This window comes from Mchenga conophoros, linkage group LG19 (assembly GCF_057382185.1).
Source record: "Mchenga conophoros isolate Kocher_MC1m ecotype Shallow Benthic linkage group LG19, M_conophoros_male_GT1.1, whole genome shotgun sequence".
In the NCBI taxonomy this organism is placed as follows: Eukaryota; Metazoa; Chordata; class Actinopteri; order Cichliformes; family Cichlidae; genus Mchenga; species Mchenga conophoros.
In genome coordinates, this window is record NC_140544.1 from 16,996,824 (window position 1) to 17,014,254 (window position 17,431).

Sequence of the window (17,431 nt, forward strand, 5' to 3'; positions counted from 1 at the left end):
TTCCAAGCACAACTTCCAAAGTGAACTTGCAAAATAGGATGAGGGAGGTCATGCTTTCATTTTTATTAATTGAAACTTTATTAAACTACAGAACAGTGGATATTGGGTGGTTGTATTAAACATAATAAACATTTTAACTGAAGTGTAATGACCTTCAGCTCTTATTATGACTCAGACAAGTGGTTGTTTTTCCAAGTTCACGCATGGCTCAGAGGATAATATTATGTGCTCATCTTATATAATTCTCCTTGTCCACAAAGGTCCTTTTAGCTGACGTTCCAGTAAATCAGAACAAGGTGAGCAGATTTAACAAAGAACAGGCTGAGTGAGGACAGCATACCTTACATGGACATGGCGAAATGCTCCACCAACAAGAGGTGCAGTGTGTGAGTATACGTGGGTGTTTATATTTGTGTGGTCACACCATTTGTTGGAGTCACATGTGTGATGCCATTTTTTACGTGGTGGTCTATATCAGGCTTGGCAAACCAACAATTTCAGAACACGGGAAATACAAATAATAAAATTAACCTTTATGATGATTTGCTAGAATGTCTAAAGTTTAGCAATACATATGTTTTTCCTCATCTCATATTCTTAGCTTAAACATTAAATGTACATCGTTTTATTCCTGTGTAGGCCTTACCCATCATTTTGTTATATTTGGCTTCCAAGAAGCCACACTATTTTAAAGCAAGAACTCTCCAGGGTTTCTGAAGGTCTTTAAGCAATTTGTTACTAGCAGAATATCACAAAAAACATATATGTTGTTCCCATTCCTTTAGTTGTATCTACAGCTACTAAGAACTGAACATTTAGCATACCTCTGCCTGGTGTGCAATGTGTTCTTAAAAAATTCAGGGAAGTGGAGAAGTGGAGGGCATAATAAGTAGCAGTACTAAAAAATATCTACAGCAGATGAACAGTATTGAAAAAATGTTCTCAAGGCCTGACACAGACCTGAGAGATTCCTATGGCACTGAAGCCTCATAAGAAATGGTTTCAGTGGAGAATGCCTATCAAGAACCCATCCTTAAGGAGGGGAAACAGGCAGAGCTGGCTGAAGTAGTACGGCTCTTTAATTTCTCCTATTTTTTAAGCAAAATTAAAGACATGAAGGTTGGCTCGAGCCTTTTGCACAGAGTGATGAGTGATGTTAAAAGCTGAGTGCTTGCTGACCTCCAGCCCAGTGGAGCTTGTTCTTCAGCAAGTAACAAAAGCAACAATAAGCACTCAGGTTTGTAGTAAAGAAGCATCCGTTTCTACCATTAAAAGCTAGAGCGATCAATTTGAAGCGTCTTTGGGCTTTCAACTTTGCTGTGTGTTACAGCTTTGTGTTAATGCTTAAACACTCCAAGAAAGATTGTATGCATGTCTTCATTAAGGTAGAGATTTGTGATTTTATTAACTGTTAACAATGAGAAGTGTGACAAATGACTTTCTTCAGGGAGTCATTAAGTATTACTTACAAAAAACTGTAATGTAATATATATTATTTCTCAGTAACTCCAAGACTGCTAAGAAATGAAGTACATTCTTACTGTTTTCACAGAAATGTATTAAGTGTTGCAGGTCTGGTGTTTTCAAGGAGGAAGATATCACCAATGATTTTCAGTTGCTGCTGCCCACCAAGAAATAAGGCAAAGGTTACAAGGCCATGCCAAACAATGTAACATCCATCGCTCTATGTGAAAAAGATTATTTACAGGAGGAAAACATTCAGGACAGCTGCTGATCTTCCCCAGAGTGGATGCTTAGAGTAACAAAAAATCTAAAGAGCTATATCTTAGAGTTTACAGGCCTCTGTTAGCATGTTATATGTTAAAGTTTATGAGACTATGACAGTACATTTATAGAAAGACTGAACAATTATGGCTTGTTTGAAAGGGTTGCCAGTAGAAAACCTCCTCTCTGTAAAAGAACACAGCAAGGCAGCTTAAGTGTAGAAAGTTGCATCTAAACAAACCACAAGACTTGTGGAATAATGTCCTTTGGACATATGAGACTAAAATGGAGATGTTTGGCCATAAAGTCCAATGGCACATTTGCAAAAACAAATAGCACAGCTTATCAGCACAAACACCTCATACTATCTGTCAAGCACAGTGGTGGTGGGGTGATAATTTGGTGTTGTTTTGCAGCCACAGGACCTGGGTACCTTGCAGAAATTGAATCGACAGCAGCAAATCTATAACAGAACAGCTGAAAAAGAGAATCAAGTTGTTGCCATGGCCCAATTAAAAGTGCAAACCTCAATCCAACCAAAGTGCTGTGATGGGATTCTAAAGGAGCTGTGAATGGAAAAATACCCAGGCATCTTTTTAACTAAAGTAGCATTGAGAGGTGTTGGCCAAACGTCCCCCAAAATGATGTGAGAACAATAGTAAAGTCATACATAAAAAGATAACTTCAAGATATTGCTGTTCAAGGTGATTCTATAAGCTACTGAAATAAAAGATGCCGTACATTCATTTCCATATGACTGTATATAAAATACCCAAATTGATCACCATGATAAAATGATATCTAAAGCTAAAGGCATAAAACAACCAAAAATCCAATCTGCATGGTTTGTAGTTGTGTTTGTTCTCGTTCAGTCCGAGTGTCAGCTTTTTTTTTTTTGTTTTATTTTATGAAGCAATGTTATTGTACTATATTCAGTTTTTTAGGACATCTTCTTTAAATTCCTACTATCACGAAAGCAACAGAGTTATTGAATTACACATCTAAGTTTCTACTACATTTATTAAACAGTTTTTATTCATTTACTTCAAGTCATTCTATGTTTTTTAGTTATTTTATTGTATTCAGTTCTTTCAGCTTTAACTTGAGTATTTCCCTTTTTGCTTTACTTTTTGCTCATATTGTATTTTATAGTGCTACCCTATTTTTATTAAGGTTTTTCGTTGTTGTTGTTTTACTGTTTTGGCTGCAGAGAACAGGGATTTTCCAACTTTTGAGATTAAGTGTATCCTGTCATATCCATTGTCCAAGCATTTCACTACATATCGTACTGTGTATGACTGTGTACGTGACGAATAAAATTTGAATTTGAATTTGAATATCTTAGATAATGATCACCAAAACCTTTTGTCAGACCAATTTGGCAGTTAACTGACTGAATGAGTCATTTAAAAAACAAAAAAGATAACCCAACTTATTACAGTTGTATTCTGAATTTGGATTTTAATTCAGTTTTTGGTGCTGTTTTGGTTTTATTTTCTTTTTTTTATAATATAAATAGACGCTACTTACCCGGGCAAAAATGTAAGAAGTTCAGCATAAAATTTACAATACATGATTTACATGAGCCCTTGTAAAAACAATAAAGAAACCATATAATTTGTTTTGAAAGGACGAGACATGTGGTGTATTTTGGATTTAATCCATGAAAATGTTAGGATACTCAGGCTTCTGTCTCCTTAGAATAACTCCTCAAAAAAAGCTCCTTTCCTGCCGATAATTGTTTTTGGTGATATCATTTTTACAGAGTGGTGATTCAGTCTACTGTGAATCTCTTTTTTCCTTTACAACTGCAAAGTTTCTTACTTAGTTAGGCATTAGTGACTGCTCACAGGAAAAAGCACTGTTACATTTTTATCCATAAAGCAATGCTGGATAAGTTAGCAGTCTAACATGCTTTTTATTCCAGGTTATGATATATAAGGGAAAACAGCATTTTTTTTATTACTCACCTTGCACATGCAATATTTTTCATAAAAATCTAAGCTTGGATTTGAACCTTGGATTATGGTTACTTGTGTTGTTAAATTTAAAAGAATCATAATAAATGTATTGAAGAGGGCATATTGTGTATTTAAGAGTATCTCTTGTGGCAGGTTTTAGACCATCATGTTGTATATCTTGTATCTTACATTATATTTGTTACGCTTCTAATATGTTTTGAATTTGTATGGTTTCTACCTTGGCCACTTCACCCTTATGAAAGCAATTTGATCTAAATAGCCTAAAAATGGAAGCTAAAATAAAAAATAATAACAATACCTCAGTGAGCTGTAGGGGGCACTGTATGGCTTTGACAATGGGTTCAAAACCTGAACCGCTCTGCACCTCTTCTCTGTGCGCTGCAGATTGCAGCCAATCAAACACAACCTTTTACTGCCTAACAACATGCACAGCCTGATGGATGCATTTGAAACTAAACACTGCAGAAATCTGCCTTACATTTGGGTGTTTATATGGCAGAAGCAAAAAGAAAAGGAGCGTGTGTGTGCGTGTGCGCCTCTGCTGTCTGTCAGTTAATTGTACTGCCACCCAAACACTGGCTGTTCAAGACAACTGGATTTCTAACTTCAAAGTCATGCATATCACTTTGAAGGGCTGCAAATGTATTCCCCTATCCACATTCTGATCTCCATCCAAAAAAGCCCCACCACACACACACGCGCACACACACACACACTCCCTGCCACCAAAAACAGGCCATTTCCCATTAGCTTATTAGAGCCTTAATTGACATCTCCTGCCCTTCAAAGCAGAAAGTCACTGCTTGAATTGGTAATGAGCAACCAAAAAGTGCCTTTCCTTTCCCAAAAAAACTCGCAGTAGGAGAAGGCATGTGTTTCTGATAAGTGTGGACAGTCAAGCGACAACTTTGTGCAAAGCTGCTATGAAACTTTTTCTGCAGCTCATATTTTGTTTGTTGTTTATTCAGAGCTTCAGTCGTTGGCATGCAGGTGACAGTCATGACAGTTATTGCTCCCCTCACCTGTCAGTCATATATGTTTTTCACATAAAAATATAAAAGACGCAGCATGACACAAACTGTTGCGCGATCTCCACACTTCTTCACGCTGAGAGGAAGACATTTAGTTGGCTGGAGCCCACTGAGACTTTTGCCATCACAGCTGATTTATATGCCTTTTGAGATTGTGTCATTTGCTTGCAAAGGTTCTGGTAAAAGAGGATGACAAATTATTTCAAACTAACCCATTGTGCTGCAGTTGATGACTAATGATTGTGGGAATGGATCCTACTTGGCTCAACAAATTTCACCACGTACGAGGATGATGCAACGCTGACATTTTAGCAAGCAGGAATTATACCAGATCATCTGCACAGTTTGACTTGAATTTACCATCAGATGGTCCCACCTTTTAGACCAGAAATTAAGTGGACATACTCTGATTTTCTTTATTTTTGGTCACATATGTATTATTACAGTGATGAATGTTCCTAATAAACATGAGCATACTGTATGTACATGTGAACCTAGGATTCAGAATGCTTTAAAAGCCTTCATTTGTTTGTAAAATGATGCCAATTAGAGGAAGGGATAAATAGCGATTTTGATTTGTGGAAACTCATAATTTGGTTGACCATCAAGTTTGTAATGCATAATTCAGGCTAATACATGCATCCATAATTTCTGTCTGCTTCTCTATGATCCAAGTTGTATGAAACTAAGTCATCATAAACATTATTAATCTATTTACTACACACATTTCAACCAATCTGTCATTTGTGTTTGCAGGTCTATACGACACAGCAGGATTTGGTCCTCTCCATGGAACTTCAGGGTTTAACCCAGAGTTTTCTCTGCTATGCAGGTGGTTCACATCACCATGGTAACTTACACTGCAGACCTAACCTACTCAAGGGCAGATTGTGTTCGAGGTAAAAGACTGACAAGCATGTAATCACTGCCTACTGAATAATTCAGAATACTGCAAAATAGAGTCACTACTCCTGGAAGATCACCCGGACTTCAGTGAGTGCATATTAAGAGATTAAATCAAGTTTTTGTCCTTCAAAAAGAGCATCAGTAGGAAATATAGATTCACTTTAGCATTAACTTACACAGTTGACATTTTTTCCAACTTTTCTTTTGTCGTCAAGTGCTCACACGTTCATAGAGCATTTTTATTTCCATACTTTTCTCCTTTCTCACACTCTCTCACGCGGCACACTCTGCTGCTTTGTCTGCAGCAGCTTTGTTGCTTTCAGTACAATATGTTTAATCTCGTCATATTTTTCAGCATTTTAGTTTCCTTTCTGTTGTAAAACCAGAGGCAGACCTGAGGTGGACCCTATGTTCACTTATTGAGGTGGTAAAATTTAGCTTTTTATGATCGCTTAACCTGATTGGTTCGAGTAAGTGAAGCCAGATAAGCAAAAGATATTCTGGGTATGCTGAACCTGCTTCACAGCACAGGGCCCAGTTAGATGCTCTCTTTTCTAGCTGATCTTATTGCTTCACCCCTACAGCATTTTTTACTGCAAACACAAATGAAAGAGAATGACTTTAAAACTCATCAGAATATATAATGATGAGACAAAGCATTCGTGTGAGACTCTTTGGATGTGCCAGGGAGTTTTTAATTTTGATAAAGCTGGAAAGATATTCATCAATTACGAATCATTGTAAAAGCACAAATGACACTTCTTGCCACACATTGTCTCATTTAAATTAGAGAAGTTCCAACCGATTTTTCATGAAAACAGGCCGTCCTCTGTGCTGAAGAAAATGCAAGAGATGCTACAAGAATATTGCGTTTACACAATCTAGCGCCTCCATAAGACTTTATACATCACCGGTCTCTTGTTGGTTATTGTACATGACTTAGATTTGGAATATAAAGGCCTTTGAATTCTCTAAGGAAGCACCATACAATAAATAAGGATTATTTTGAACTGTGAATCATTCAAAGCTGGACTTGTAAAGTCCAAGATTTAAAAAAAAACATCTACTTACAAATAACAGTAACATAAAACGTGCGCTTTAATCATTTGTATATCTTAGACTAATAGATTCGCTTTTTATGTACCAACTGACAAGCTAAAAATCAAGAGCTAAACAAAATGAGGTATGATAACCATTGTTTACTGAACATTTGTTTTTATCTTGTTTATTTCCTTGTTTTTAATTTATTACTTTTACTGGTCTTTTCAAAAATTGTAGTTACAAAAATGCTGGGAAAGGGTAGGCGTACAAAACTAAAACATCAGCCTACAACTTTTTGCTCAATAATTTAAATTATTTCCATTTAATTCAGTTCTCTGCTGTCTATTTTTTTTTTTTAATTTTGATTCACTTAAAAAAATCATGTGTTTTTAAAAATGCCATGAAAGCTGATGGCAGCATTCTTCAGTCCAATATGAACGTGTTTTGCAATCTAATAGACGGATTAGAACCTGGAGCCTGCCCTTTATTACTGCCTAATGGCCTGAAAGCCGTTGAGCCAAACACACGCACACTGCTGATGTTTCCTGTAACTCAGGGGGCTTTTAGGACAAATACTGAAAATGCAGCAGCATTGTCTAACTTTAGAACACTTCCTCTATTCCAGTGTAGGAAGACTTTGCAGACCATTTCAGGCTGATGGAAAACACCCCTAAGCCCTTATGCCATATTTTCCATCAGGCGTGCATGTCAAAATAAAATCCCTGGAGGAAAAGGCTGGCTGCAGTGGTTAATAATAATAAAGGGAAACAAGCAAAGACAATTGACTGTTTTCTGAGGTGCATCCTCTGAGTTACTGTTGCTAAGCCTGAGCTTTTACAGTTTACACTGATAATGGTGGCAGATTTACAGCTTCAAAACAAATTTATGTAAACAGTTATATGCATTTAAATATGCACAATCTGTAGGAAACCTGGGTCTTGGTTTCCATTTGTTAATGGAGTAGCACTGACGTTTGAACAGGCTGCAGGCAGATTAACCGTGGAAAACAGGAATGCAATGGATGAAACACAATCTTGAAATCTTTGGCTATAATCTGATACAACTCAGTTTTTCAGACTTTGTCTGCAATCATAATCAGACTGCACTAAAAGACTTGCATGCAGAACAGGAAGTCTTGTTTTCAAAGTCTTTGTTTTGTCTTGGCTTTTTATATGAGACCATTGCTGTGACCCACCAATACTGGCTGTTGCCCTCAGAAGTTATTTACGTTATGCTGTCATGAAATCAGCTTGAAGTCTGCCCAGAAGGCAAATGTGAAGCTGATACACCGACATCTGCCCAAAGTCCACACTCATTATCTGATGACGAAATTTATGTCATCCAAAGCAGACTTATGGGCAAGAAAGCCAAAACTCACCTTAGCATATCATTCTGAAGTCTGAAGTGCTTCACTCTTCACAATGATATTACCTTTCCATCTGTTTACCTGATTATTTGACCTGTTGCCCTTGTTTAATATGAACATATAAATTAGGTTGACAGCACCCACTTGACTGACTCAGAACAATGGGAAAGTCCAATAAACTGAAGATTTAAGAAAGTAAGTTGTAGATTTACACAAGTTGGGAATGTCTCTTGTAGCTGTTTCTATTCAACCGCAGATTTCAAGGTCATCAGTTCAACCAAGTTTCATAAGTACAAGTTACAGATGTGTCACCACTTTGCCAAAGTCTAGAACAAGACCCAAATTGTTACATTTAGGTGAGAGGAAATTGGTTAGGATGTTCAGGAACAACCCAGAAACCACCACAGCTTAAGCCTGCCATGAACTGGAAACTGCTGAAACACCAGCATTACTGTCCACAGTGAAACAAGTTGATTAAGCAGGCTAACATTAAGCTTCTGGAATGGTCTTCCTAAAGCCATATATATTTATTGATTGTGTACTGTGCCTAAATGCTGGATCCATGCCAGGAAACCAACCAATTTGCATGATCAGTTCTGCCAAGAAGAGTGGTCAGATATCCAGCCAGAATTAAACCAGAAGCTTGTTGATAGCTATCAAAAAATAAATTATATTCTAACCATGTGAGCCTGTATATATATTTTTATACTTGGTTTTTTTTCAGGCATTAAAGGGTATGCTCCTTATTAATTCCACCCTGGAAAAGTTCAAAGAAATCATCAAAAGACCAAAATTACAATGACGTTCATCCATGAGATGCACTTACATAAACCTCTGACCACAATTCTAACTAATAAGCAAAGCCACATCGGGACTTGACACAAATTTGACAAAGTCTGCTGAACATTTTTGAAATTAGTTTCCTAACATGGTAATGTGCTGTTTCCTGTTGGGTCCACCTGAGGAAGCAGAGGCGTTTCCTGCACCCAGATTTAGCCTTCTCATAAAATTTTAAGATGATTTATAATCATTGTCAGTGGAACAACTTGTTTCACATGCTATCATCGATTTACCAGATTTAAAGTTAAATAATGGACTAAATCTACTTACCTCACCAAGTCAGTCATACAGGAGCCAACCACCACAATATCAAAGACCTTCTCAGTCATGATCTGTTGATTAAAAGCCACACAAACACATACGGTTGTATTATTACAACAGGAACAATTGCCCTTTCTCAATTTAAATTAACTGTTCAATGAATTTCACAACATTCAAAAAACAGACAGAAGGACTTTAGCCGCAGCTTGATGGGGGCATTTCAGGCAAAATATGTAAACTAGTTTCTCAACAGCCTCCAAACAAAAATCACTTGATTTTATTTATCTCTCACATTAGCATGAGCTTGAGTGAAACAAGGAAGAAGGTAAAAATAGAGCATTCATGGCTGGCTGAGTTGGACAAATTCCAGTCTTACTGGGGGTGGGGTGGCGACAGTTTCAATGCTACACCATGTGAATGCACCGCAGCACAGCAAAGTCTTTAATTAATTCAATCCTCTGCTTGTATCGGAGCTAATGCTAGTGTGTTAATCTCTTCAAATCTCTTCCTAGGCAGTGGAAGACTTGGAAAGCTTGGCCGCTGGCTGTAGGATGGCTCAATTCTCTCTCCCACATCTTGCAGAATAGTGTCTTCTCTCTGCAGGCATCAAGAACTTCACTACAGTGAAGAACTGCATTGTCTGACCACTTGAATTAGCAGGGAACCCCTTTCAAAATTCTCACTTACTAGTTAAACTTGAGCTGAGCTATGATGCTCAGCAGACCAATGTGAGAAACTTCATTTATATTAAGCGTTTGCTATAAAAAGGTGTTGCAAAATGTGTTAAAAAAAAAAAAAGCACATTAAGGAAAGGGCATGTTAAACACTACAAACAGTGTAATTAAAGTCGCATGCACAATGTGATACAATTTTAGACCTGCAGTTTTTAAATTTTTTTTATGAGTGATACTTTAGCGTGTAGCCAGCATGTGATTGAGGTTCACACATATTAAACACTTTTTTAAAAATAATATGATGCATGCTGTTTTAAGCGCAGACTGTGTTTGAAAGAAGGATGCAGATTGTTATTTTTCTGGAAGCAGTGTTAGCATTTTTGCAGCCACCATGTTGGTTTATTGCATCTTGGAATGACAATATGTGGACAAGAAGGTGGGATACAAAGCAATATGCTGATGCTTGCTAGCTTGGTTTACAAACTGCATCTACAGATGCAGACAAATGCTAATTTGTCGAATGGTCAAATGCTAATAAGTAACATCCAAATAAAATCCTAGAACTTCATTTACCAAAACAAGAGAATAGACCAGGGGTCAGCAACATTTAACACCCAAAGAGCCATTTGGACCCGGTTTCCACGCAAAAGAAAACACTGGGAGCCGCAAATACATTTTGACATCTAAAATGAAGATAACACTGTATATATTGTTTTTTTACCTTATGCTTTGTGTGAACAACTAAAGTGTGTTGCTTATGAAATCCATGAAATGTTACAGAGAAAATTATTTATGTAATTAACACATTTTGAACTCTTAAAGAAATATAAGAAAAGGAAAGACACCCAGCTGAACTAAAATGATCCATGTAGCAAACAAAAACTGTTGTGAGCCGCCACCCTTATATCGCCTTTGGGCTTTTGGAGCCTTGACCTGACTTTTAAAAAATAATTGGAAAAAAAGCACTATGCTGCAAAAAAATGAAAAATATATATTTGCAAAATTCTGCCTAAATATGTATTTTACCTGGTTAATGTGTGTAGCGGGGCGTGGTCTGCAGCGCCGCTGCAGGGGAGGCGGACGCACCTGAGCGACACCCGCAATCACGCCTCGCCACCTTAACGTCTGTGCTCTCTATGCTGTTGTGTTGTCGGGCTGTGAGCTGAAAAGCTACAGCCGGCTGTATGCCTGCAGCAACCGTGTGTGAAAAGTGGTCAATAAAGAGATGCTGAAAAGCATGTTGATGGAAACATCATCGGTTCTACCGTGATATCTTTATAATGGGACCTCTGCTCCTGAACCTCTGCGCACAGCGTCTGCAAATCGGGGCTGTACGAAGTCACTTACATCTTTACCCAGGACTGTACGCTGTCATCTGTGAGGCGTGAGCGGTGTTTGTTTTTAACATAGTTCACGGTGGTGACATAATGTGGATCCGAAGGTCCATAATTGGCCTACCTGAGGCTGAAAGTCTTGATATATGCACGGCGTTTCGGCGGGTACACCGGCTTCCGCGAGTGTGACGCTTATTTAGAGCGATGAAAAAATAATAGAATATAATTTTATTTTTATATTTCAATATCACAATAATCTTCCAATTTAGAACTACAAGTTAAAAAATAACTAACATAAATAAAATACACTTCAGCTAAATACTTCTAATTTATTTTCCCAAACCACACGGAGCCGCACTATAAGGACTAAAGAGCAACATGCGGCTCCGGAGCCGCATGTTGCCGACCCCTGGAATAGACCATCTGCTGGTAAAAATAGCCACACAATAAATCATGTTACTGTAATTATTTTTCAGATAATTATAAATAAAATACTCAAAAAGGCACCAGCAGTCCCAAGCATGGTCTAGAGATCCCTAACTGTTCGTGACAATTAGCTAAGGTGAAAACCTAGAAGACAGTTAGGTCTCAGTCACACAGGTCTTGAGGCTAATCAGCAACAATCTGGCAAAAATGGGACACAGGGGAAAAATGCACGTTCCAGTTACTGGAGTTTGCTGGTAGTCACTAGTTTGAAATTGGTTGGAAAGAGGTAAAAAGTGTAGATTCAAAAACATCTTTGATTGCTTTGGTCACTATGAGGTTGCACAACAGACACCGACATGCCTGCAAACTCTTGTAAAATACTTGCCAAGTGGTAGTGGAACTGTGGAAAGTATAACACAGAATGGTCAGTATTCACCTTCAAAATAAAACCTGCACATTTTGTACACTTCAGAGAGTAAATGGCAATATTTGCAGAAAGGTCTGCACCATGCAAACTATGGGTGACTTAGACAATCTGCTAACAACCAAAGCAATCACAACAAGTGCTCCTCTTTTGTAACCGATGTCATTTGGCATATGCCAACAACCTCCAGGGACCACTAGGCAAACAGTTGAGTAATACACATTTTCTCTAGAAACTGGTGGTTGCTGACTGGTCTAGGCCTGTGTGACTGGGGCCTTAGCAGATACAGCCACTTCTCAGTGACAGCACCCTCAATTTTAAGCTTTACCAAAATCTGAGCAGTTGAGTTATAAAAAAAATCACTCTACGTACAGCTGCCATGAAGAAGGAAATTAGCTATAGAGATAACGACTGCTTTTTGTAGTAGGCTATAAATTTGTTATTTCTCTTTTAAAATTGCATATGTGAGTCTATGGAGATTAACTAAGTTTTAAAATCAGCTTCCAGTAACCATTAGAAGAAACTTCAGCTTTTGGTGTTTCTGTGTTGGCTTCAGTTTTCAGCTATGGAGGACGATGCTTTGTGTTTTGCGGGTAATATTCCATTTTTTTGCTAGTAAATAGTTTAGAAATCCAAGCTAATATAAGAGATAAAACTGAAAGTTCTGTCTGTTTTGCTATATTATTAACACACTACATGAACCTATAGATGATTAAAGGTATAATATTGCACTCTTGTCTTGTAACTGTGTGTCAGGTTGCATAAAATGATACAAAGTCTGCACTTTGTTAACTCTGGTTTTAGACTGAACTGCAAACAAAATCCCAAAGAAAAAACTTTTGGATCAACTGTAAAAACCCTTGTGAGCCTGCATTCTTCCCAGTGTCTGGCTTAACTGGAAACTATTTTTATGGCAATGATATGACTATATCTGTATAACAAATGTTCAGATACGTTCAGATTATAGACACTTTTTCCAGCTCTACCCACACACAAACGCTAGCTGCATTTTTTTTATTTCAATTCCCGGTGTCATAACCTCCTAACCACTTAAGTTAGACCAACTTCAAGCTGAGAGTTGAACTAGTAAACAATTTCACCAGAGTACTTTGGCTCAACATATTTCTTGGGGGGGGGCTGTTTTTTCTGGATGCTTTGAGACTGACTGTGAATCACTCCCAGGAAGGTGGAAATTCCCAGTGGTGAATCAGACAAAACTGCCCTCATACGGTCTCGCCCGGTGCACTGATATAATTTCTATGCCTTTGTGATCACCTTTCATTTTTATTTTGCAAGTTAGGGTTGTTCTGTTTGCACAAGAAATGACATATTTCAGGTCTTTCACATGTTCACTCCATGCTAAATACACTCTCAGAAACCAAAAACCTTTACTGCACTTTTAGTGTTACAACAGCTTGTCACTAAAGCTAAAATAAAGGGCTGTACCCTTGAAGAGAGGTACTTATTAGCCAACCTTGAACCTTAGTATTAATATTTGTAGATCTTTTTTGTTGAGGCTTCTATATAATATAATGACCTGCTAATCTGAATGCTTTTCTTCTTTTTTTTTTTTATTTAGCTAGCAGTAGTTGGAACTTGGTTGGAGTCACTGTTGGAGCTTGATGGTAAATTAATAGTCATGCATGGATCAATGCAGATTTGGAAAGGGGCCAGGATGACCCACCATATGTGGTGTCATTTCTACTGCGGCAGGAGTGCTGGCATTGAATTTCCATTTTTATTTTAGTGCTGTTTGCAAAACAGACCATTTAAAGTTGCCCTGCTAAAAATCAGTAAGTGGAGGGCAAAAAAAAAATGCAGGAGCAGCGAGCTCCTATTGTGATAGGCTAGAAATTCCTCCAATCCATCCCCAGCAAATTACACCAGGTTATACAGTTTTGGTCAAAAGTTCATGGTTCATGAGCATGGATATCATGGTAACTTTATGAAGATCTCAGAAGTCTGTGAAGCTCTAAGAAGAAGAATTGTAAATTTACACGAGTTGGAAAGGTCTCTTGGAGCCAAAAATGAAGCCTTGAGGATTATCTTTAAATTATGCCAGAAGCTTGTTGATGGCTACCAAAAGCATTTGGTTGAGGTGCAACTTGCTAAAGCATATTTAACCAAATATTAGTGGGGGTGTATGTAGTGTATTTTTTACCATATCGTTCAAGCTCGAGATAAAGGTCAACTTCAAAGACAATAATCAACCAATATATCAAATGACTAATATTATCAGCCAATGGTAGCCTGTTACATATATAGAAGTATTGCAGTCGGCTTTGTTTAATAAGCAACAAAACAAACATTTTCTTTAAAAACTGTAATTCAGAGTAGGTCTGCTTGTTTGTTGCGGAGAACACGCACAATGGTGTTGTAAGTGGATTGTGAAATACACTGCTGGAAATGTATTAAAAAAGATTGACTGTGTTTGATTATACTTTGCACTGATCCAATATTTAAATTGCATATCAGTGACAATAAGATGGACTATGACTGATCCACTTAATTGAGTTCTATATTGTTCTGTGTTTAATTCACCATCTGATGGAAGCAGTGCACTGATAACTGGTGGGAAGACTAACATAGGATGGAGGAAGATGACAACAAAGCCTCAGCAGCTTGGAAGCATTGGACTCTACCTACATCAACATTTTTCATTTTGATATTTGCAAAAGCTTTTAGTTTAACCACAAACTGTGGTCAAGAGAGCAGAAATTACTAAAAACTTCCAAGAATATTTTCTTAGCTTACTCGCTGTCACTGTTGTTATCTTCTGTTGTTGTTTGGAAGCTTTTACTGCACTTACAGTAACACCGGTGACGTTTTGTTTCACTCCATTAATATATTTTCACATCGCACGTTTCTTGTCAGCCCAATGTGTGTGTAAGGAGCAGTCGAAGGAGGTGGACTCAGTGAAACTGTGAGACCAGGAAAGGATAAACTAGAGTACATTGAATATAAATGACAGCAGTCTGAAGAAATAGTTCTCACAATGAACTGATAGGAGACTAGATATGAATATTTTAATTATTTTTTATCCTGCTGTAATGTATTATCTTTGGTACATTTCTTACATTTTATTTTATAAAGTTAGGAAATCAGTGTGTACTTGCATATAAAAAAAGGATAATTTCCAGCGTCAGTCAAAGTGATGATTACTCAGTGGAACATCTCTGACTTGATCAGTGTCTAAAACCTTGTTAGACATCTCAGGACATCTTTTAATGGTTCCCTGAATTATTAATATTAATATTATTGTTACTGTAATCCTGTTCTTTGTAACTAGCTTCCTGCTAAACTGAGATCAATTATATCTGTGTCTACACTGAAAAACATACTTAAAACTTTTTTATTCTTGTAGGTTTGCACTTGACAGCTGTGTCTGTGTGTGTATATGCGCACATGTGTGTTAACTAGTATTTTATTTTGTTGTTTTTATCCCCTCAAGACATTGTCGACTTACATAGTTTTTAGCTTTTATGGTAAATATATTGAGTTTATGTGTAATGAAATTTGCTATATTAAAAAAAGCAGAAATCATTTTTATTTTAACAATGGTATCGCTGCCTTAAGTCAAAGTATCTGCATCGGACTGAAACTGGAACAAGCTGAATCCATCCCTATACGTTTAGCAAAACCTGCTCAAGAACTGCTGGAGGAACACAAAAGGCTCTGAAGGGCTTGACAAAATCTGCAGCTCCCACGATCCAGAACTGAAAACCCTACAATCTGTTCGCAAGTCTCAATCTCAAAAACTGTAGGAGCCCTCCAGAGATCCTATATCTAGGCCTCGGTGATGATGGCAGTTGTAATGGTGGTGGAGAGGGAAGATAATTTTTAGGTAGGTGATTTTAATAGTTGTAGCTGATCCAAGTATATCATGAATAATGGTTTAAAACTGGTATCAAATTCAATGATCCAGTATAACTCAAGCTTAGGAAAATAACTAAAAGAACCATTAAGTCAACCTTAATCTTTTAAAAGCTCAGTATCATAAAATCTTTTCTTTTATGGTAATTTATTCACATATTAGAAATGCACGTACTTTACTGTACTTACTTGTTAATTGTTCTCTTTATCCATTTTAGCATATGGTAATGTCGTGTACAAGCCCAAATATCTTGTATTATTGGTGTACTGTAAACTCTTAGTACATGTCATTACATATGCAGCCAAATACTCTGACACCTCAAGTATTTGAGGAATAAACCGATCAAAAAACTAAAAGATCATGACCCGGATCAATTAGACAACCTCCAAAGTAAAATGAAGTGTGTTAAATTACCTGGAATTCAAATAATCTCCTGCGGATTGTAAAACTGAATACCCACTACTTAAAGTCCAAGGTCAAAGTGCACGGTGACAGGTCCCTGGCGTTATCGCTATTGCCAGATCAACCACTGTCATTTTATTAATGAATAAACGTTTAGATTTATTTGACAGCGTTAAGATATAAAAATACCAAACAAAACCGCGCCATAGGTAATATATCACGAGGAAATTCGGCTCCTGCAAGAGAATGAAAGTAAATTTACCCACAGGCATTATGAGAGGCACCTAACTGTGGGGCTATCACAAGGACCCAATAACAATATGAACCGGGGAAATTGATCAGAGTATGAAGTAAACATTGGACTTTACCCTGAAATTTAAAGACTTCTATCTCTCTCAGGTACTCACACACCCGCCGCAGGCTGTATTGAAATGGACGGAAATGGGCAGGGGAGGTTTTGAGGACGCTATACGTTTAAATCGTGTTAATTTGACGCATAAGTATGAGCTAAGCTAACAGTGGCTAACGATGCCAAACCTATGAGCATCTGAATTACAAACTGTGGCATAAACACTAATTTACCCTTAACGCATTCAATGTATCACCAAATTAGAACGTTAAAATGTTACAACATTATATGTAATATGTGTTTTCCATGTGTGCTTATAGTGCGAAAGGAAGCTTCCAGTGTTGCAACTAAACCAGCTTCCTTCTAATGTTTTTATATTAACACTAAACTTTTAAGAAATGTTTTGTGGATATTGTGTTACTGTGCTTTATTCTTCTCTTAAAATCTGTATTTTTCAGAAAAAGTTGGATAGAAAGGTAGCAATTTTAAAACAGGAAGGGGAAAACATTTCTATAATACCAGGAAATGATAGCTGAAAAGTAAAGCCAGCGATATTGCATTTTTGGAAAGCTATAGGGAGTGAAAAAAAACTTTCGATATATGTATTTATTGCCTTTGACTTATATGGAAAGGGGGAAATAGTTTTTTTTTTTTAAATTATGATGAAAAAATGCATATTTAATCATAGTTAAAGTTTGTAGTTTAAAAAGGATAATAATGAAACAATTGTCTTTATTTATACTACTTCGTTGATTACAAGGCTCAATTTTACTTTGTAGATGTTGACAAATGAAGG

The 17,431-nt window shown here is 37.1% G+C and overlaps 2 protein-coding genes across 3 annotated transcripts in view; one reads left to right on the forward strand and one right to left on the reverse strand.

The window, feature by feature from the left end:
- Positions 1–16,371, reverse strand: part of rbks (ribokinase) — a 53,138-nt gene extending 36,767 nt beyond the window's left edge. Inside the window, exons 1-2 of one of the 2 annotated variants that reach the window (XM_085256838.1) lie at positions 16,299–16,371; positions 9,162–9,223 (exon numbers count right to left, since the gene is read on the reverse strand). In XM_085256838.1, coding sequence (XP_085112964.1) covers positions 9,162–9,220 — 59 coding nt within the window. In that variant the 5' untranslated portion in view covers positions 9,221–9,223; positions 16,299–16,371. Of the gene's footprint in view, positions 1–9,161; positions 9,224–16,072; positions 16,269–16,298 lie in introns of those variants that run through there. The other variant, XM_085256839.1, reaches the window with a different exon arrangement.
- Positions 16,372–16,580: 209 nt separating this feature from the next.
- The window catches only part of babam2 (BRISC and BRCA1 A complex member 2), a 118,537-nt gene continuing 117,686 nt past the window's right edge, over positions 16,581–17,431 (forward strand). The window contains exon 1 of the mRNA XM_085257765.1: positions 16,581–16,685. The gene's annotated coding sequence lies outside the window, so the exon portion shown is untranslated. The remainder of the gene's footprint in view (positions 16,686–17,431) is intronic.